This window comes from Carya illinoinensis, chromosome 9, assembly GCF_018687715.1.
Source record: "Carya illinoinensis cultivar Pawnee chromosome 9, C.illinoinensisPawnee_v1, whole genome shotgun sequence".
NCBI lineage: Eukaryota > Viridiplantae > Streptophyta > Magnoliopsida > Fagales > Juglandaceae > Carya > Carya illinoinensis.
In genome coordinates, this window is record NC_056760.1 from 26,862,448 (window position 1) to 26,885,278 (window position 22,831).

The 22,831-nt window shown below is 34.3% G+C and overlaps 1 protein-coding gene across 1 annotated transcript; it reads right to left on the minus strand.

Annotated features, from left to right (window-relative positions):
* Positions 1–20,165: 20,165 nt before the first annotated feature.
* LOC122276970 (UPF0481 protein At3g47200-like) lies at positions 20,166–21,290 on the minus strand. The gene is made up of 2 exons (XM_043086854.1): positions 21,137–21,290; positions 20,166–21,091 (listed from the first exon to the last, which is right to left on the minus strand). Exons 1-2 carry the CDS (start codon positions 21,288–21,290, stop codon positions 20,166–20,168), a joined length of 1,080 nt encoding a protein of 359 aa, XP_042942788.1.
* Between the last annotated feature and the right edge of the window lie 1,541 nt (positions 21,291–22,831).

Sequence of the window (22,831 nt, forward strand, 5' to 3'; positions counted from 1 at the left end):
ATGGGTTAATGGTTTTATTGGGCATAATAATTGGATTAAATTTCATTTAATATTAATGGACAAAGTGGGATCCATTTAGTTGGTATTAAGTCCAAGAATTATTTTATAATCTCAAAATTATTTATTGGACAAATTGGGCTCATTTTAGAATTTAAGATTAGCCCATTAGGATTTTTAAGTGACTTAAACTCATAAAATTTTAGGAGTTGGATCCATTAAATGTGTCAATCCATTTGCTAGAGCCCAAATGGAGACCAAGAGAAAACCCATGTGGAAAACCCAAGGCTTACGCCCAAGTGTGAAACCCAACTCATGTAGAAACCTATGTACGCAAGACTTCCTACCTCATATAACTAGGGTTTCCATGCATGCGTGCGTGCGTGCATGCATATATGTGTGTGTTTGGAACCCATTTAAGGGTCTAGTTGCTGCTTAACCTCCTTTTTTCCTAGGGTTTCTAGCAACAATATATATACATATATTAAAGTATACAAACTCACGCACAACATACCCATACATGCACAACAGGCACAATCCTAGCAGCTCAAGGTTCTCTCCCAAACACAGCAAGCCTTTACCATGCACTGCCATAACAAGCGATGCCCTCTATGTTCTAGCTTGTGTGCCTTAAAATCAACAACCTTCCATGGTTGCCCACCCAGCAAGCATCACGGTGCACCACCATCCATGTTCTATTGTGAAAGACCTCGCGTTGAAGCAATTCGACACATCTTCCTCCCGAACCGCCCTAAAACACCCTGCTAAAGCCACCAATGCATGTCCAGGCAAGCCACTTCATGCTTGTTGTGACTTATGCACCACAAGCCCGGCCTTGCATATTGCCACACACTACACTGTCTTTGGAAGGTTATAGAGACCCTATCTAGTTGCTATCCTCCTTCATCCAAGGTCGTCGTTGTTGGTTGTATATAAATTGGAAATCACCATGATCACTTATCAAATTTGTATATAAATTTAGCCAAGAGTGTGCACCTATAGCCATTGGATAGAAAAGCGCAACGGTATGGTCTTTCACGTCCAAGACTCACTCTCTGGAAATACTCACAACAATAGGATGTGCAGAGTCAAGAAGATGCTCTGGAGTGGAGACCATGGCCTATATATAATACCCAAATTCTAATTTTTCCAATCATAAAATAATGGAATTACATGGTTTAATGGGTCTCTACAGTTGAATCGAGTTCGTACCACTTTAATGCTCATAATTTGACTAAAATCATGGGCTTATAAAGATTTGTCGATGGTCTGGTTATGTCACTTTATTGATCACACTTATTAGGCCTTACAAATATCATCCAAACCTTATATTTGAAAATTATACAATGTATGATTCCATAATCTATATAGGTCCATTAATTTAAATAATTCTAACAATCACCCACTTTCACTACATAGATTTCTGTTGAAATCAAACATTGTGTAAACTTTATGAGCTCAGACTGTAATTGCCAAACTTTATGGATATAATCTTGAAACAATCTGGTTTATTGAATAATATTAGTATAGGATCATAGTAGTTGTTGTCACATTTACCATGACAAGACCAATCCATGGTCACAAACACTAATATCATCAACAACATAGATCAAGTATAGATGTGTAGCATGGAAATTTAATGTAATGTGATCCTTTATTATGGCTATTTCCAACTAGTGCTTACATCATCCTTTTAAGCCTTATGTATGACCACAATTTGAAAGAAATGCCACCTTAGAATCATCAATAAACTAAAAGAAAGATCGTAGTAAGTGTCAAATAAGTTAAGTACGTAATAGACAAATTCCTACTAATAAGATATGTCACTAGGACTAACCACTCCCATACAAACTACATGCTTCTTAAACACTTTAGGTGGTAAGCCCTTAGTGAGCAGATTTGCAACCATGAGATTTGTACTAATGTGCTCAATTGACACATGATGATTTTCAACTCTCTCTCACGACAAAAAACTTTAAGTTAATGTCTTTAGACTTTGATGAACTCTTGTCATTCTTAGACTAAACTCAGCGTCCTTATTATCATAATAAGCCTTTGGTGGATTCTCAATACTATCCATGACTTGAAAATCGATGATAGAATTCTACAACCACATTGCTTGATTAGATGCCTCATACCAAGTAATAAACTCTTCTTCCATGGTAGAGAATCTATAAGCTTCTATTTGATGCTTTCTCATGATATAGCGCCTTCAGCCAACATGAAAACATAACCTAAAGTGCATCTCTTACTATTGAGGCAATTAAAAAAATCAAAATCTGAGAACCCAATAACCTCTAGATGTTCTAACCTTCGATACATGAGAATATAGTCTTTTATTATTCGCAAGTACCACATTATCCTTTTAGCAGCTTTCTAGTGATCCATGCTTGGCTTACTCAAATATTTGTCAAGCATTCCAACTACATACGCAATATCTAAGTGTGTGCAAAACTAAGCATACATGAGTCTTCTTACAGTTGATGCATAATAGATATACTCCATTTGTTTCTTTTCAATATTTTTATTTGGGCAATAGAGTAAATTAATCTGTCACTTTTTTCAATGGATGCATCCTAAATGCACAATTATGCATGCCAAACCTACTAAGTATTATTTTGACATATGCCCTCTCTAATAATCCAACTGTACCAGGTGATCTATCACGATGAATATTTAAGCCTATCACAAAAGATGTCTCGCCAAGATCATTCATTTCAAAGTAATTGATAGAAATTTCTTGGTTTCATGTAATTGGCCTATGTCACTACTTGCTAGTAGAATCTAATCGACATATAATACCAAAAACATAGATTTGCTCCCACTAATCTTATGATAAATACACTGATTCACTACATTTTCTTTATAACCAAAAGAGGAAACTACTCAATTAGACTTTCAGTACCATTGGCGAGATGCCTACTTTAAATCATAGATGGATGTTTTTTAATTTTTTAAACCAAACAGCTTGATTTATCAATCTCAAAGCCCTCTGGTTGCATCATATATATTGTTTCCTCAATGTCACCATTGAGAAAAGTAGTCTTTACATCTATCTGATGAAACTCTAAATCATAATGAACTACTAGTGCTATAATGATCCAAAAAGAGTCTTTTGATGAAGCCGGAGAGAAAGTCTCCTTATAGTCAATGCTTTCTTTTTGAGAAAAGCCTTTTGCAACTAGGCGTGCTTTATACCTCTTGACATTGCTTTTATAGTCTTATTTTGATTTTGAAAACCCATTTACAACCAATTGGTTTAATACTGTTAGGTAATTCAACAAAAGTCCCAAATGTCATTGTGTTTCATAGACTTTAATTCATCTTGCATTGCACCAACCAAATTTTGGGAGTTAGTATTTTGTTAGGCTTGATTAAAAGAGATTGGATCTTGCAACCCTATATCAAACTCATACTCTTGGAGATAAATAATGTAATTATCTGGAATTGCTGATCTTCTCTCTCTATTTGATCTCCTTAATGACATTTCCCATTGAGGGTGTTTAGGTTCTTTTGCATTAGTAAGAGGTAGCTTAAAAATGATTTACTGATCTGCATCTGCATCCTGTACTATTGTGACGCCCCCAAATTCCGTTTGGGATTGGACGGACATTTAAAACTTCAAGACATGCAACACACGGTTACCTGCCCCCGTTCATGACATATAAGATGCAATGTTCCTAACATGCATCTAACATTATGCAATATTCGCAGCGGATAATTTTTTTCTTTAGCAATACTATGCACCAAATTGAAAATATCCCAAATGCTTAAAACATACTTCATACATAAAGACCCATTGAACAGATCACAACACCAGTCCAAAATGGTTATGATCCAAAAAGTACTAGAGATGCAACTTCATCGTACAAGTAGTAATTTACGTTAACTACTATATTAACATTGACGTCGCACCTTCGCTTAGTCAACTGTGTCTAGTTGATTAGCTCCTGATTCTCCTTCAGGTCCTGTAACAAGATTTACCATTCGGGGGGAATGGTAGTTGGGACTACCAAAGTGAGATTTGATTACGAATCTCAGTAAGTTAACAAAAACTTCCACACAAGCTAATGATGCATGGATGACAGTAAAAACATAAATGCATAATCAAATTCATAAGTAATTAAAGCATAACTTGGCGTACAACATAACATAATTGACATAACTTAAATTAAAACATGAACTGAACTTGACTTGACATGAACTTGATCTGAAACTTGACTTAGCATGAACTTGCTCTGAAACTTGAATTAACATGAACATGATATGAAACTTAACTTATCATGAACTTGTTTTAAAACTTGACTTAACATGAACGTGATATGAAACTTGGCTTATCATGAACTTGTTCTGAAACTTGACTTAACATGAAAAATACATACTCTACAGTTGTTGTGGCCCCATGTATTCTACGTGTAAATACATACTCCACAGTTGTTGTGGCCCCATGTATTCTACGTGTAAATACATACTCCACAGATGTTGTGGCCTGTATTCTACGGAAACTTATTCTTTAACTGCTTAAATACATACTCCACAGTTGTTGTGGCCCCATGTATTCTACGTGTCACAATTGCTGTGTCTCACGTAGTGTATGCGCCACAATTGTTGTGACCCCATACATAAGTAATCAAGATGAAACGTGATTGGAATATGAAATAACTGAAACCCTGACGTAACATAACGTGACTTGAACATAATTTGAAATACATGACCAACTTGAGATAGAAACATTTCGTAACATGACATAACATATAATAGACAACATATTTAACATGACATACTTGCAATAATAAATATTACATGACTTGACATACATGTAATAGATGGTATACTTAGCATGACGTACTTGTAAGGTACAGTAATACATGACAGAATATATTATGTAACAGATAAAAATTGATGACAGAATAAATTCTGTATAATAGACAATTACGTGATAACTTGGCATGGCATGACATATATGATAACACACATACATACACTATAGTTCCTTTACTTAGCACACATACACAATAGACTGCTAGTAAGTTAAAAGCTAACTTACCTCGATCTCCGCGTTTCTTATAAAACCTTAAGCGCGATCACGAGGAACTGTAATTAGTGATTATAAAAGTTAGCACTAAATCACTAATAAATTAAAATATGGAAAATACTAACTTAAAGAGTAAAATTTCCATTTTACTCTCTACATGTAGGAAAATGACCGTTTTACCCATAACTTAAGGATTTTGCATACTAACTCCAAAAGTCACCAAAATTTACATGCCTCATGTAAATTTTATCCCCAATTCAAATATCAATTTAGAAAAATTTAAAACTAATCACAACTATTAAAACTCCATAGGGCCGAAATTCCCATATGCTATTTCTATTGATTTTTGTTTCCAACTTGTTTTGATCAACCTTTTGATCTATGACTTATAAATATGTGATCTTCAAACCAAACCATCACATGGTTTAAAAAGATATCCTAAAACATATATAAGCTTCTAATTCAAGATCACATGGTTAAAAATTAACCAAAACATAAATTTAGCCAAGAACATCCACACTTTGGCTTATTTGAATATCTCCTTACATAAAATTTCATATCTTTGAAACTAACATCAAATATCTTCAAAATAATAATATAACATGTATATAAGATGCTTAGGATCCTCCAATAAAATTATCAAAGTCATTGGAATAGGTTTAGACCACCAAAGAGTTAAACTTTCTCAAAACAGAAACTGTTTTTCCTCTTCCAGTTTCTAAGTTTCTAAATCTAAGAAAATCTTTCATCAAAACCTTTAATCATGAAAAAATCCTCAACCAATAATCATATACACATGTTAACAATACTCCATAAAAATTTCGGACCAATATCTATCCATTAGCTTGGTCAAAAACTCCAAACTATAACATATTCTTCAGTTTATCTCCCAGAATGACCTTTTTATAGTTTACACAATATTTTATTGACCAAATGATCTTCAAATGGGACAAATAAGATATCCACATAAACTAGACTAAAAAAAGAACAACTTATATGAATGAGACTTTATGATTAAATACTTACAGAAGCTTCAAAATGGGCGTGCAAAAGAACACCTAAAAGCTGTCCGAGAGAGAGTGTTTGATATTATTTTAATGGAAAGTGTAAATGAAGATAATTTCGTGGGTGATGGCTGAGATACTTATGGACGAGATAAGGAAGATGATAAGGTTGGAGTTGAGAGTTGAGTGTAGTTTTCTCCTACCCAAAATATCTATAAAAGATTATCTCATAATATTCTATCCAATAATATCTACAAAAATCAGTTTAAGATATTTTCCAAATGTGGAGTAGACTTGGAAGAGTAAGGTGGCTAAAATCTTTCCATGTGTCCAAATAAAACTTTCTAACTATCTCCAATAATAAAAAACACACTCCTGATACCACAGTGAGTAATAACATTAACTATGTAGTTAGACTGAAACTTATATGATTAATGGATTCGTGAAAGCTTATAGAGTCTTCACGAGGTTCCTAAAGTCAATAGAAATTCCACAATTGAATTTCTAGCGGGCTGTTACAACTATGACATGTGTGACCATCTCACCACCCTTAGTATTTCTCAAAGGTATTTCAATCTGTTCCTCTTCAAATACATTATGTCTGGATTGTTTACTCCCACTATCATGAATATCCTCAATGAACTTAGCATTACCCATCTCAATAATGGTATTACCTGAAGGGTAATAAAACTTGAAACCCCTTGATCTCTCAGAATATCCAATAAAGTGGTAGCTCATTATTTTTGAGTCTAGTTTCTTTTCATCAGGCTTATAAGGCCTAGCCTCAACTGAACAATCCCAAATATGTAAATGCCTAATACTAGGCCTCTTTCCAGTCTATAACGCATATGGGGATTTTAACTACTACTTTTCTAGATACTCAATTTAGAATGTAAACTGCAGTCTTTCGATCTCTTTCCATAGTGACTCTAGTAGAGAAGAATGAGTTATCATACTTCTAACTATGTCCTTTAGGGTTTGAATTCGCCTCTCCACTACACCATTTTTACGTGGAGTCCCTAACGTGGTATATTGAGGAATGATGCTATATTCTTCTAAGTATCTTGCAAAAGGCTCAGGACGTTGTTCACCTAATTCGTCATATCTACCATAATATTCAGCAACACGGTTAGATCTAATGGCCTTAATTTTCTTATCAAGCTAATTTTTAACTTCAAGTTTATAAGCCTTAAAAATGTCCAATGCTTGTGATTTCTCATCTATCAAATATAGATACCCTTAACAAGAATAGTCATCTATAAAGTGATAAAATGTCGTTGACCATTCCAAGATGTCATGGGGAATGGACCATAAATGTTAGTATGTGATAACTTAGACTTAGCCAAGTCTTCATTCAAGCAAGGTGGTAGAGGATACTTAGGAAACTATAGACTCGATGCATCAGCCATCTAAGCTCACAAAGGAGGCCTACAAGGCCCATAGAGTTTGTCCATCACATAGGTTTAGGGTTTGGAAACCCTAGTGGACCTTAGGGCACAAGCCCAATTCATCACTTAGTGCCACTTGTCATTCCACTTGTGTCCTACACTAGGTGCAATGAACCTACAGATGGCATGGGGAAAAGGGGGTGAGAGACTTTAGGGTTTAGTAACCCAAAAGCCCCACAAGCCTATCAAGGGTTACTTCCCAACCTTCTATCACTTGTCACGCATGCAAAAGACTTTGTTTGGAGAGAATCATCTGGTTTGACACTTGTCACAAACCTAGAGGGCTTCTAGAGGAAGGAAATGATGATACACAATGGGAAGGCCAACAATTTCACTTGGCCAATGTACCTTCACAAAACCACTTATGCTTGCATGCCATTTGTCAAGATTGTGTGAGTTCCAAGAGAAGGAAAGAGATCCGAACCACCATTTCCATTAAGCAAGTGAATATGAAACTTTGAAAAGGAAAGAGAGCCACAATCACCATTCTTAGTTAAGCTAGGTTTTCTTTCTTCATGAAATTTCAGATTTGAGAGTGAAATCTGAATGCTAAGAAGTCCTTGCTGTGGGAATGGATTTCATAAGCCATATACACGACACACACTCACAAATGAGATTTGGGTTTTCATATATCATGTCTATTGATTTTCAATATGTGTTTTCAGCTTGCTATTTGTAATTGTCGAATTTTTGTAAATAGATCTTCAACTTACTCTTGGATAATATGTGTATATGACGTGTGAACTTGCATTTGCTTGTTATTTGCTTGGATGAAATCTTTTATCATGTTCTATATTTGGTTTTGCCTAAATATGTGTTGTCATGTTGATCGTTGGTTGAATGAAATCTCTTGTAATATGATGCCTTGCATTTGGATCTATATGATCATGATACCATGTAGTTTGATGATGTTATACCGAACATCTTAGAGGTTATAAGTCCATGTTACTTTTGTAAAATATGCTTTCAAGTACTTATGTGTTTTAGCCAAGCATAGTGAATGAGGTTGTGAATCTGGTTTACCCTCTTTTGATTGTTGAATGTCATTGTTCGTATGTGTAAACTAAGAATTCGCATGTTCTAATATTTTCAAGCTGTAACCTGGGATGCATATTATTTATGTATGATTCTCGGCATACATAATTACATGATGTAGGATTGCATGAATCTCGATATATATGATTACATGATTCATGAAAATACCAAAGCATCATAAGTCCATGTCGCATGCATTGGGTATGTGTACTGTTTTCAAGAAATTGAGTTAGTAAACCTTTTGTCATTATAGGGCATCTGTCTACTCTGGAGTGTTTAAAAAAAGTGGCAGCCCTTGGATCGATGAACTACAGTCGACAAACCTTGAATGGATCCTTGTAGTAAGGATATCGGAGTGGGGCAGCGCCTAAAGCTAGTGGGTGCAATGTGGTGAATGTGAAATATGGGAACTGCCATAATAAGTATGTTAAAGATAATGATGTAGTCACTATGGTCAAGTGGGCCGTTGGATGATGTGATACCTAGCGGAGAACACATGGTGTATAAGGGAGCTGTGAGGTATCCAACTATATGTTATAAGAAATGAATAAGGCAATGAGCTCAAGGACATGACATGTGAATGACTAAGAACTTGAGCTCAAAGGATATGTTATATGTTTATGAACCAAAGATGAAAAGATGGAAAAGATGTTTTCTTGAAAAGGTTAAAAAGTTTTTGTTACATATTACTTTATAAAATTCAATGTTGCATAAGTCAAGTTTTATGTCAAAATACATGTCCATGCATTCATTATGGTTTCCCCTTATATGCTTATGTTATCTGCTATATGTTATTTGTTTACTTACTGAAATTTCTTGAAATCTCATTATGGTAGTTTCCACTACTAGCCCTCCACCCAGAATGGTAGAAGTATTTGTAGAATTGCAAGAGAACGACTATGGAAAAATGCAAGAGGCCAGCTCCTCGGAGTCAAGAAGATCCCAAAGAGCCATGAGAGCTCATCAGAGCCCTCCTTGGTAGATAGGCTAGAAGCTACAGACCAATTCACTACTGAAGTGCTACAGCTCTTTAAGGAGCCAAGGAGGATTTTGAACAAAGACAAGGTAAAATAGGAATGACTTTGAAAGATTGTATTTTGGCAATGGACCATGGAAATAGTGGTAGAAAATATAAGAAAAAGAAATGACTTAAGTTTTTGGTGAAATAAACTTTTGATGGTCCCTTGTTTTGGGAGACTTTGAAAATAATTTCTATTTTGGAAGTACTTTAATGAAGTTTAAAACTTTTTGGGATGCTTATAATTCGGTACCATGTTATTACATTACCACTAGTCTTATGTAGTTTAGAAAATTTTTCTACTGCGATTTACTGCATAATGCTAGATTATTAGGTGCATTGCATCTTATTTCTCATGTACGAGGGGTATGTAGTCTTGAGTTACATGTCTCGACACTTCAGTCATCGTCCAATCCCAAATAGGGGTTGAGGTTGTCACGAGTGGTGGTATTAGAGTAATTACGTCTTTGGATAAACCCATAAGCTATCCTAGGGTTACATGGTACCTGATACTAGGTTTGAAATCTTATAGTTTTTGGCTTTAATCTTATAGCTATTGTGGAAGCGTGATTGGAAGCAAAGCATGCAATTTAGGCTACGAATGTAAAGCGAAAAAGAAATAGTTATCCTATGAGAAGAAGTTGACGAGCATTGACTTTATACGTATCAGGAGGAAAACAACTTATTATGCGTGGACGATGTGAGGAAACTTCTCCAAGATCGAGAGGTCAGGAGGCTATAAACCCTCCATTGGAAGGAGGACAAGCAGTAGCAAAAACTATTTGCCAAATGATGGAAGTGGTGCAAAACTAGATGGAGTAAGGACAGAATGTTAGGCAAGAACTGCCTAGAGATGATAACCGAGGATGTCCGTTTGAGAGATTCTTGGTGTATAGATACCCGAAATTCGTGGGTACAAAAGGAACCCTGAGAGCCAACAAGTGGCTTATTGACTTCGATAGAACCTTTGATATTAGTGGATTTACAGAAGAGGAAAAAGTCCAATACATCAGACACTTAGTTCAAGAAGAAGCTGGTATATGGTGGGATATAAAGCGATAACTGTTGGCAAGTGAATTGGGGGACATAGCTACTCTCACTTGGGAGAGTTTAAGAAGGAATTTCATAATTGTTTCTATCTAGTAACGGCCAAATAGTAAAAGGTGTTGGAATTTGTAAACCTGATTTAAGGTAATATGATAGTAGAACAATATACTACCCGATTTATGGAACTAGAAAAATTTGCCCCTCATCTAATTGGTTCGGGGAAGATGCACATCAGAAAGTTCCAATATATTAATAGTCTACTACTAATATATGACTATACTAATAGTGTAATATTAATACTATTATATAGTCTAATATATTATAAAGCTATAACTAATACTAATATATATATATACTAATACTAATACTAATAGTTTAATTTAGAATATAGTTATATTAAATCACCATAACTAAGACTAATATATAGCTATATTAATAGTCTAATATTAATACTATTATATAGTCTAATATTATATATATACACTAATACTAATAGTCTAATTTAGACTATAGTTATACTTATACTAATATAGTTATACTAAATCACCATAACTATTTCCAAATTATAATGATCAATTTCCCAAACCATCAGAAATTTTTTCCCAAACCAAATTATAATGATCAATTTACAAATATTTATAATGATCAATTTCCCAAACCATAGATTTTTATTTTAATGACCATTTAACTTTTCTTTCCTTCCAAACTAGAAAGGAAATGACGCTATTTCCTCCAAGACTCCACACTAGCCTACGATTCTACGATTTATGAATAAACCCTAAAAAACTTTTCTCCATTCGTGAATCTCACTCGAGCCCCTCGGCCTCTCTTCATCACTCTGCGCCTCTCTGCCCCACTCTCTGCCTCTCTACCTTCTCTGTGTCTCTACCCTCTTGTCTCTGTCTCTCTGCCTCACTCTCTGAGTCTCTGCACCTCCCCTCACGGTCTGTTGCACATCTTGTCATCTTGGCCCCTCTATGAAGTTCTCACTTCTCAACGGCTCAACACTGCACTGCCCCTCTCTCAAGTTAGTGTGCCTGTAAGACCTTGCATCAATAAAAAAACCAAATGGTGAGACTGTTAGTTGTGTTGTTAATTTTTAGATTTCTACAATTAAATCTCTTTTATTTTTGTCTTTAGCTTTTCAGTTTTTAATGATCTTGCATTTGTTAAGAAAACTTCTATATATTCATATATGTTAAGAATCTCTTTTGGGGTTTCTGTTGTTTTGATCTCTACATTAACATCTATATATATACATATACACACCACAAGTCTATTTTTATTGGGAAATAATGTGTGATGGAATTAAAAACTCCTAATGGACTCTGCTTGCTCGATACACCATGGAATGAATGAGTCAGCTCCATTGGAAGAAGCTAAGCTTCTAATGTTACTAGTTCTGTTTTTTATGATTGAAAATTATGACTAGGAGTGTGAAAAAAACATCTATATATTCATATATGCTAAGCTTCTAATGTTACTAATTATGTTTTTTTATCATTAAATACTGATGGTTTTGTAGAAAATTAATCATAGGACATCATGTGATAGGATATGAGTGCCACCACCAATACACTGAGACATCCTAATAATTAGTCATCTCCTAATGCCTCTAATTTACTTCAAACTTCAAATTCATCTTTAATTACCAATTGTAGAATCCTCAACCTTACCAAAGCCATACAGAATAAGTAAAAGTTGAAACAATATCCATTGACTCCTATTGTTCAGAAGATACATCCTTTGAAGATGCATCCATGCACTTAACATTTTGCCACAAAAATACTCACCTCATCTACTAAACAACTTTGCTAAAAGTAATCCACTCTTTTACCTTTCTGTAAAGGCAAAAATTGGCTAGGATTAGATGATTATATGATAAGGCTTATCTTATCATTATATTTGAAACTATTGGATGAATGTAAAATAATTATTGATTTATTTCTAAACAATATTGAGTTTATCTAGAAGTCTTAGAGGCTGTTTAGATATGTCATTGAGGTAAAAATCGAGTCCATGAGGATTTGCATTTATCTAAAACAGAAGCTGAATAGAGATCAGTCACTGTATAAGAGAGCTATCATGAAATGTCAGTAATTCGTTAAGAGACGTCCTTACGATAGATTTTGTCCATCAGCATAATCCTACTTCAACTGAAACTCTTTCCAGATTATTTATTTAAGAGATCCTTTTGGTTAAGATATGTAGAGATTCAAATCTACATATTTTCTAGAGCACTTTCTAGTGCATATTTTGGTGAGAAAATTCCTTAGTGAATTTTCATATTTGTGATCTCTTATTGTGTGTGATCGTGCTTCAAGTGTGAAGAATCATGGATTGAATTTCAGCCACTGGAGTTTCAGAAGGGAAGTTAATAGTTTGAAAATCGTCAGAAGTTCTGGCTACGACTGCAATAGAAGACAAATGAGTCATTTGTCTGGATAAGTAAGAGAGTCAAGTTACAAAGATTTTGAAATTGAGAATTACTTGTAATTGGTTTTTAAACAATAAGATTGATTTTCCTGACTTTTGGCTATCCCATAAGGTTTTACCTTTAAAGAGTTCTTTAATCCTTCGTATCCAATCACTATGTTTTATAAGTTTGATTATTTTTTTTAAAATAATCACAATATTAAGATCTAACCAATTTGTTGAAGGAAATTGGTAGACAATTTCGTGATTTTACAGGGGTACATTGGAAATTTCAATTGGCATTAGAGCATGGTTTATTTCTTCGAGTGTGATCCTGCCCTTGTAGATCATGTCGACGTTATTATACGTTCCACCATACTTCGATGGGGGAAAATTATGCTTATTGAAAAGTTCGTTTGAGGACTTTCCTCAAGTATTTGGATGAACTTATATGGCATTCAGTTGAACGAGAATGAACTAAACCCGTGACATCTATAGATGATTGGACGAAAAATGAAATAAGCAATTGCAATTGGAATAGCAAATACCTTAACGCTATTTTTATGGCAGCATCCCCCAAAGAATTTAAAAGAATCTCCATGTGTGAGATTGCTAAAGAAGTTTGAGATATTTTGGGGGTTATACATGACGGTCAAAGAATATTAAAAAATTCAAAATTGTAGATGCTAATCTCAAAATTTGAAGAGATTAAAATGTTGAAAGATGAGAGTTTTAATGATTTTTATACTAAACTAAATGATATTGTGAATTTTAAGTTTAATCTCAAAGAGAAGGTGGAGGATTCAAGGGCCGCGAGGAAGATTTTGAGATCTTTGAAAGATTTCGGCCTAAGGTTACTGCCATTAAGGAAAGTAAGGATTTGGATACAATAAAGGTTAAAGAGATGGTCGGTTCCTTACAAACGTATGAATCCTCACTTCCTCAAACAAGAAAAGGTAAGTTCATTGCTTTAAAAATAGTAAAAGATGATCAAGATAATTTTTTTGATGAAGAAAATTTTGACAATGAGGATATAGATCTCATAGCAAGAAAGTTCAGAAAATTTATGTTTAATAAAAAGTCTAGTGGAAAGCAAAAAAGAGGTAAAGAATTTTCTCCAAAGAAAAATTATTTTGAAAAATGGAATAAAGCAAAATCTGAAAATAATGATAAAGTAAAGTGCTACGAATGCTGTGGTTATGGTCACATAAGAATTGAATATCCAAATTTCAAGAAAAATAAAGGAAAAACATTTAATGTCACACTTAGTGACAGATCAAATTCTGAAAGTTCAAGCCATCATCTAATGACGAAAATTCTTTTGTGACTTTTTCTACTATTGTTAATGATTTTTCTGATATTGTGCTAACAAAATCTGAAAGTAATGATGATGATAGTGATTTGGAGGTTGCTCTAGTTATGGCTGATCATGAATTAAGTTTACAAGAAACTTATAATGATCTATGTGAGTAAGTGATCAAATTAAAGAAACTTAACAAGAAGTTATACAATAGATTTACTACTGTGGAGAATGAGAAAAATAATCTTTCAGAGGCATTAAAAATTTCTATGTTGAAGTATTAATATTAAAAAATCAAAAGGCTGCACTAGAAGAAGAGTTGGAAAAGTTTCAGGAGTGCCAGGAAAACACAGCAACACATAAGTTAGAAGAGATGTTGAGTTTTCAGAAAGTGAGTAGTGATAAAACTGGCCTTGGGTATATGACTTCCTAAGGTATGGAACTTGAAGGCTCATCATCCACTGCCACTTCATCAAAAGATATCATTTTTGTTGAAGGAAATCTAGATGAGGAAGCTCTAAAGAAAGCCGTATCTAAAACTTATATTTCAAGAGCCTCACATGATAGATCAATGACAAAGAAGCCCAACCAAGGTAAGTCCGAAGGTAAGTTTACACCTACTTGTCATTTTTCTTGGCCATATAAATTCACATTATTTTAACTTGAGAAAAATCCAGAAAAAAGAAGGAAAAATAAAATCTACAATGAAGGAAAAGAATTTAGAAAATAAGGTTGAAGAGTTGAGTCATCAAATAACCTCCATAAGCCTTAAGCTTGGTGAACTAGCAGAATTTTGTTTTCAAAATAAATAAAAGATCCTACAAAGTGGTGTTGATGAAAAGAATAGGCCAAAATTTAAAGTAAAATGGGTGGTAAAAAAAGATGCCATGTCACATTAATTGATAAGACTACTTACATATTATTGCATTCTTTATATTCTTGCATTAGTCTAGTACATGTATTTTATTTTTCTGTTTTGCTTTTAGGTTTCTGTTTTTTAGTTTTAAATAAGAAAAATATAATATAAAATTTTTCTGGTTTGTTTCAAATTTTTTCTTTAAGGAAAGTGCATACTTGATATGTCAAAATTTGAGTATTTGTATTCTCACTTAATAAATTCTTGAAGCTATGTATCTCTCTACTTTGTGCAATTCACTTTGTGCATACTAACACCATGGATTATCTTGGAAAAGTTCATTTACAAAGCACAATGAGGAACTTATATATATGCATATAATAATTAAATTTATATTGTTTAGTGAGATGCTCATCATAGAGGGAGTTCATGCCTTGAATTGACTAATACTAGTTGAATCTAGCACATTAATAAAGAATTCACCCCTTACCAAACACAAAAAATTGATCCATATAGAAAAATTCGGTATTAAATGATTGCGAAAAAAGACTAACACCTTACACGGATCTATCTCCTTAAGTCCTTATAGAAAGAATCCTTGCTCAAATTATTTTGAAAAAATATGAGTAACAAAAATGGACATAAAAAAGAAGAAAAGGTTGTGCAAACTAGTGTTTGGAGAAGATGATCATGTATCTAGGCCCTAGCATAAAGTTTAACTTTTGAGGTGAGTGACAATCTTTTGGGAGTAGCTATAAGAGGAAAATACTCATAGATAATATTATAGAAATATATTGAAGAAAAAAATAAAATAAAGAGTTGCTACCTTATATAAGTTTGCTCACTCACACACTCACATGAACTTTGACATTGACGATCTTATGAAGGGTGAATATCTATAGTGATTATTGCAAATAAGAGGGTGTATTTTATTGTATTTGTTTTATGAGTTCGACTATGTTTGAACTAAGATACATCTAGGTATGTTACTTGCCCTATTGCTTATATATATATAAATTCAAATTTTTTATTTATTTTTATTTAATCTCTATTTATTTTGGTTTATATAAAATAAATATGAAAATAGAAAATATAGTTTAGATTTGGTCAGTGTTGTGTATTTGTGATTCTGAAGTCTAAATCTGGGACATGTTTTTTGGTTTAATAGTATAAGTCTCAGTGGGACTCTATAGCTCAAGGCACTTGCACGAGCATTATTCTCTTAAGTCATTACTAAAGTGCCCAGGCTTCCCCCGATACACATGGCTCATGGCACTCCCACATGCGAGCTCTGCCCCTTTACATATCATTCACATCTCATTCGAGTTTCTTGGGATAAATACTCAGTTCCGAGTATCTTGATACAATAATCCATCACGGTAAGACTTTGATTTTATTCAAATACATCTCTCTCCTTCCAGTTCTAGGTTTCGGCACCTACATATATGGAAATTGAGATTTTGATTGTTGTTTGGATGTTGGGGCTGGAATATCTTAAAATCTGAAATATATGCTCGTATGGTTTGATTTTATGCATATATTGAGGACGATTTCTGGTGGGTTATGTGATTATACATTTAAGTTTTATCCCAATGATTACCAAGTGTTTGATTTTTTGTCTCAACCAAGTTATCTCAATCATTTGCTCATTGTTTGACATGCATTCATGCTCATACATTAGGTGCATTTAATCTATGAAAAGTTGAGACACATGAGAGTTGTTCATCATATGTTTCTTAGTATTTTCATCGTGGCACACATAAGTAGTATTTATTCTCTTATGAGTCTTATCAGATTAGTGACAAAAGTGGGGAGTATTGAAAGAACAAATTGAAATATTTTGGTATTGTGAAATTTATGGAGAATTTGACTAAGTGGGAGTTTAATAAATTTGCTGAAAATAGATGATTTTGTTATGGGGGAGTTGGATGATATTTGTTTATTTTTGCTGGACATAAGTTTTTATTTTTAATTATTTGCTTAAAATTTCTACTTGATTTCTTGGTTTGTTGTTTGTGCTTTTGACAGGTTTTATATTACATTCATCAAATTAGTTTTGTCACCAATATGCCAAATGGGGGAGATTGTAAAGGCAAAAATTGGCTAGGATTAGATGACTATATGATAAGACTTATCTTATCATTATATTTTAAAACAGAGATCAGTCACTGCAAAAGAGAGTTATAACGAAATGTCAGCAATTCGTCAGGAGACGTCCTCACGATAGATTCTATCCATCAGCAAAATCTTGTTTCAACTGGAACTCTTTCCAGATTGCTTATTTAAGAGATCCTATTGGTTAGGATTTGTAGAGATTTAGATCTACATATTTTCTAAAGCACTTTCTTGTGCATATTTTGGTGAGAAAATTCCTTAGTGAATTTTCATATTTGTAATTTCTCACTGTGTGTGATTGTGCTTCAAGTGTGAAGGATCATTGATTGAATTTCAGCTACTGGAGTTCTAGAATGAAAGTTAATAGTTTGAAAATCGCCAGAAGTCCTGACTACTACCGTGGTAAAAGACAAATGAGTCATTTGTTTGGACAAGTAAGAAAATCAAGTTACAAAGGTTTTGTAATTAAGAATTACTTGTAATTGATTTTTAAACAATAAGATTGACTTTCCTGGGTTTGGTTGCTCCGTAAGGTTTTACCTTTAAAGAGTTCTTTAAACGGTTTTCCTTTGTAATCAATCGTTGTATCTTATAAGATTGATTATTTTCTTTAATTGTTTGGTTCGTTTAATAATCATAATATTGAGATCTAATCAATTTGTTGAAAGAAATTGGTAGACAATTTTGTAGTTATATAGGAGTTGGGAATTTCACTTTCCACAAATAAACTCTATTGAACTCCAAACAACACAAGTTCTATTGCTAATTTTACTTTTGTAGAATCTAATTGTTTAACTTAATAGTTTTGGATATGTGCTGCTTATCTTGGTAATTAGTGAATGAGATGGCTTATTTTTTAAGGAGCAATTGGAATCCAAGGGTTAGTGAATGAGACGGTCATTTTTTTTGTAAATAGTAACATATTTGTTTAAAGTATTTAAAAAATTTGTATTTTATTAAAACCGAAAAACCGAACTGAATCAGATTGAAAACCGGTAAAACCAGAATACCGGTTTAAGAGAGTAAATAATTTCATTAAAATAAGATAGCCTCTTGCATAGCCTAATTCCATCAAACAAAGCCTTTAATTCTGCTCTATTTTTAGAGCCAACACCGTAGTGGCTCGTGATTGCTCCTTTGAAATTACCATTAGCATCCCTCAAAATACCACCGCCCCTTGAAGAACCTGGATTATTGCGAGCACTCCCATCACAATTAAGTTTAATCCATCCATAAGGTGGTTTAATCCACCCCACTAACATTCATTTCCAGACAGCAACAAGTTAAATTCATTCAACAGGTGAGTGTCCTGAGAAGTCATCTTTTTATGCACTTTCAATTATGTTGCCAGAATTTTAAGCCACATTTTCACCGACCTCCATTCTTGCTCTGTATTAGCTTTCAACCCCTCCATTCTAGCTTTGCGTCTATGGGTCCATAAACACCAAGCAATGATGCACGGAGCCATACCAGTTAGATTACCAAATAAAGAAACCTTCTTAGCCGAAATCATCCATGTCGCGATTCTTGCCTTCCAAGTAGCAAATAACAAACATGGCACATTCAATAATCTACTCGAACGTTCCCGTATCAGAGTTGCAATTTGATTAACATGGGAAATTGTTAATTCCCTCTTAGAGGGAACCTGTAGGAACAGTCAAGAGGAAGAAGACACTTTGGAAGGTCTAAATGCTTGCCAAGGCCAGGTGGGTAATTGTTATAAGGGATGTCTACCATTTAGAATTATACACATGTCAAATGAAGTTACACATGGCAGCACATGCACATAGCTTAATTACCCGGCCGAATGCAGTACACTTTTTTGAATAATTGAAGTTATTAATGATGAGTACTGTATATATGGCTTTAATCCATATAAAAGATACATCATCCAGACGTACACTTATAACATATCTTGAGCTGAATAAAAGATATGTTATCTACGTCAACTTACGAGTAAAAAGAATCCACAAAAATAGTTAATTAATTAAAGATATATAGCAATTTCATTATCACTCCAGTAGTTAATACCGACCACGTGATAAAAGAACGCTAGAGTCTTCATTTACAAATTAAGCAAGTTTGGTATCGAAACTTTGAGAGGCTAGGGAAAAAATTAAAGAGTAGGGTAATTAGGGCAGGGTGGCAAACATACTAAAGAGAAAGTGCGTGCGTGCTGTATATCATGATTCCATCGCACAAATATTCTTAGTAAGACGAATTCCTTTATCCTGAAAATTGAAAAAGAATAAAGATGTTATAAATCATGCGTATCGTTCATAAGACAATATAATATTATAGGAGATGAGAAAGATGAATACTGATGACTCCTACTTGATCGGTGCTCAGACTACACGTACAACATGATCATATATATCTGAATCATATTTTATTTCATCTGAAATCATGACAAATGCAGATCGAACTCTTACGGTTCGTTTATTAATCGAGGCAAAGAAGCCATTTCCTTCAGATAAGATGATGATGATAGATGCATGCAAGAGAAAACCACGAGCAAATTAATTATCAGTACCTTCGATCGATCATCCCTTTCGTAAGTTTTGATTGAATTTCTCGCAAAACTTATCGCAAGGGCCGGGGGGAGAATCCACTGTGTACCAAGTCTGAGTGACACTCAGAGCAAGTGCGAGTAATGCGCCAAGAAAAGCAAGCAGCGTCAAGGGGCTCTGGAAATATTTGTGTATGAATTCGGCCAGCCATTTCACCCAAATTTTGTCGCAGTATTTCTGAATCTGAGTCCTGACGTGCTCATGCTCTTCGCGGTCAGGCACCAAGTTTCTGCCTATGTCATTGAAGAGCTGAGCCACTTCTTCGTCGCTGCCGAGGAGGTTGAAGAGAACGTGTGCTTTCCTTAGTTCCTTGACGTCGTTGGCTTCATCGATGATTGAATCGAGGAAAGATACGTATGTCGTAGGTGATGCCGAAGTCATTATCGAAGTCCAGACACATGTCGTAGGCTATTAAGTTCAACAACTTCGGCCCCGTTGAGTCATCCACTATTAGTGGAGGAAGCCAGAGGCGTCCCGGGAACAAGTGGAGACATATATCAAAATATATGCCTCTCAAGGAATTATCTCTACTTGGCTTCACATGGATTCCAGCTGCTTTAAGCTCCGGCACGTTCCCATTCGATTGCCAATCGGAGCTCTTATTTCGGTACTTTTTTCCACCATTTGATGCTACAGCCTCATGGCTTTTGTTTTCTGGGCCCAAGAGACTTGACCTCGGAAGGTCGAGAAGATGGGTCGGGTTTTCTGGTTGCTTCCCAGATTTCGGATCCGAACTTTCGTCTCTTAGTACCATTTGGTGGTTTATTTTAATGAATTCTTTAACCGAATTCATCAATTCGTCTTCCACATTGCTCAAGCTCATCAACAACTTGAGGAGAAGATACGGAACTTGGTTCTCCAGCAAGAACAAATCCCGTTGACAAAAGGCTACACTGTCGTTTTTTATACCATGGTCTTTGAATGTGCCATTAATAGCCAGGTCAATGTATTGAAGGATTGCGCAACCGTCGACGACCAATATCCAGGTGAGGTCAATATCGTTATACTTCTTCGTCACCTCCTCCTCGAAGCACTCCCTGAGTTCCTTAATTTTCCCATCAATAACTTCGCATATTTCTTTAATAGTCTTCTGGCTTCTTTCGACAAATACTTTTGCTAGTTTATGCTTGAACGTTTCTGCAAGCCGGTACTTTTCCTTTCCATGATGGATAGGACCCAATGATACCACTCTTGGCTCATAGTACTTGACGAAACGTTTGTCATCTCGGAGCAAGAATATAACCTTCTGTACTTTCGGAGTTTTGGATATTTGACATTCTTCTCAAACATTTTAACCCTTTGCTCTCTGCTTAAACCGCTCTGCGTCTGTGCCTCCCTCAAACGAAATGACAAGTTGGTCGCGACCTTGGCAGCTTGTTTCACCATCTTCTATTCTGACCACCTTCGAAGGCATCTCCACCTTGGAAACAACAGGTTTCGATTCGGCCATTGCAAGTAGCAACGCAGTTCAATCTGGTAATTGCTATTCTACAGTTTTTAATTTGGCAGTAGTACTTTTGGAAACCTTTAGTTCGAGAAATTTGGGAATGTTATCGGAATAATTAATGCAAACAATTCCCTGAAGCAACTTAAATATTTTCCATGATCAGTACTTGAGAAACATAGCAAGTTTGGAATATGCATGAGCACTTTTGGAAAACTTGAGTTTGATAAATATTCAAATGTTGCTTTTACTCGAAATTAAAGCTTGTAATCATATGTGCACACATCACTGAAGCAACTTAGGTATTTCATGGCTTGACAAACTTAGCAAGCTCGGAATATTTCATGGCTCCAATATACCAACATTGCGAGTGGATGAACTCTTTAATTAGTTACTCATAATTTAGGTTTCAATACCTTAATTTTCCCTTTGAATTAAAGTCCTGGTGGACCGACGTGTACGGACTATCAATTTGGTAAGAATGGTGAAAGGGGAAATTAAATTAGATTATTGATTTAATCCATTAAATGAAATTATATACATATACACGAAGATATCTTAAGTTATTGCTCAAAGTTGAGTGCTTTAAGTGGGAGACACATATAAACACAAAATGATTCATACAAAACTTATTATTGTCCATTTAAATTTAATAGAAATATATATACATTTGTAAACAGGGAGAAATTAAATTTTAAAAATACAGGCGGAATTTTGTCCTTTTATGGTTTTGGGCTTGTGGCATTTTAGGAGCTTTTAAAAAGAGTGTGTTGCTCGATAAGATCTGATATAAGTGAGCAAGTTTTGGGCACTTTTTTTAAAAAAAAAAAATGAATAAATAAATATGGGACATATATAAAAAAATAAAAATTTTCACTTTTTTTCTTTTAAATAAATATGTGAGGCTTGCATATCCTGAGACTGTATCTAGCATTACTTTTAAAGAATGTGAATTTCTCAACATGAAAATATTGGTGAGATTTTATTATGCATCCTCTAAGTTTTTTACATTTTCAAAGAAATAGAGATTTTCAAGCATCTTATTTTTGGAACATGGATGTCGAAAACAATATTAGATTCTTTAAAAATAAGTTCTCATTTGGGTAATCTACTAAGTCGATTTTGCTAAATCTCATCCGTAAGTTATTCTCAAATTCGCTAATAGGCGAAGTTTGTCCAATAAGCATTTATTATAATTGCTTGAAAACTCAAATATTTATAATTTTGACATTGATATTTACCAAATATGATTGAATTTGAATTTTCAAAGAAACAAAATATACATGATACGTTAATTGTTGTGACAAACACGCATACTAACGATGGCAAACATATAAAAGCAAGCAACGATCAAGCAATCGTACACACACAATTTAGTGGCTCGACAACGTGTTTATGTCCACAAAGTTACAAAAGTTTTATTAATTAGAGGAGATTACAACCACACAATATCAACTTACTCTCTCTAGGGCTTTTTCTCTCTCACAATATGCACTCGCACTTTTGCCTCTTTTGTTCTCATTGAAAACTGCTGAAAACACATGTAC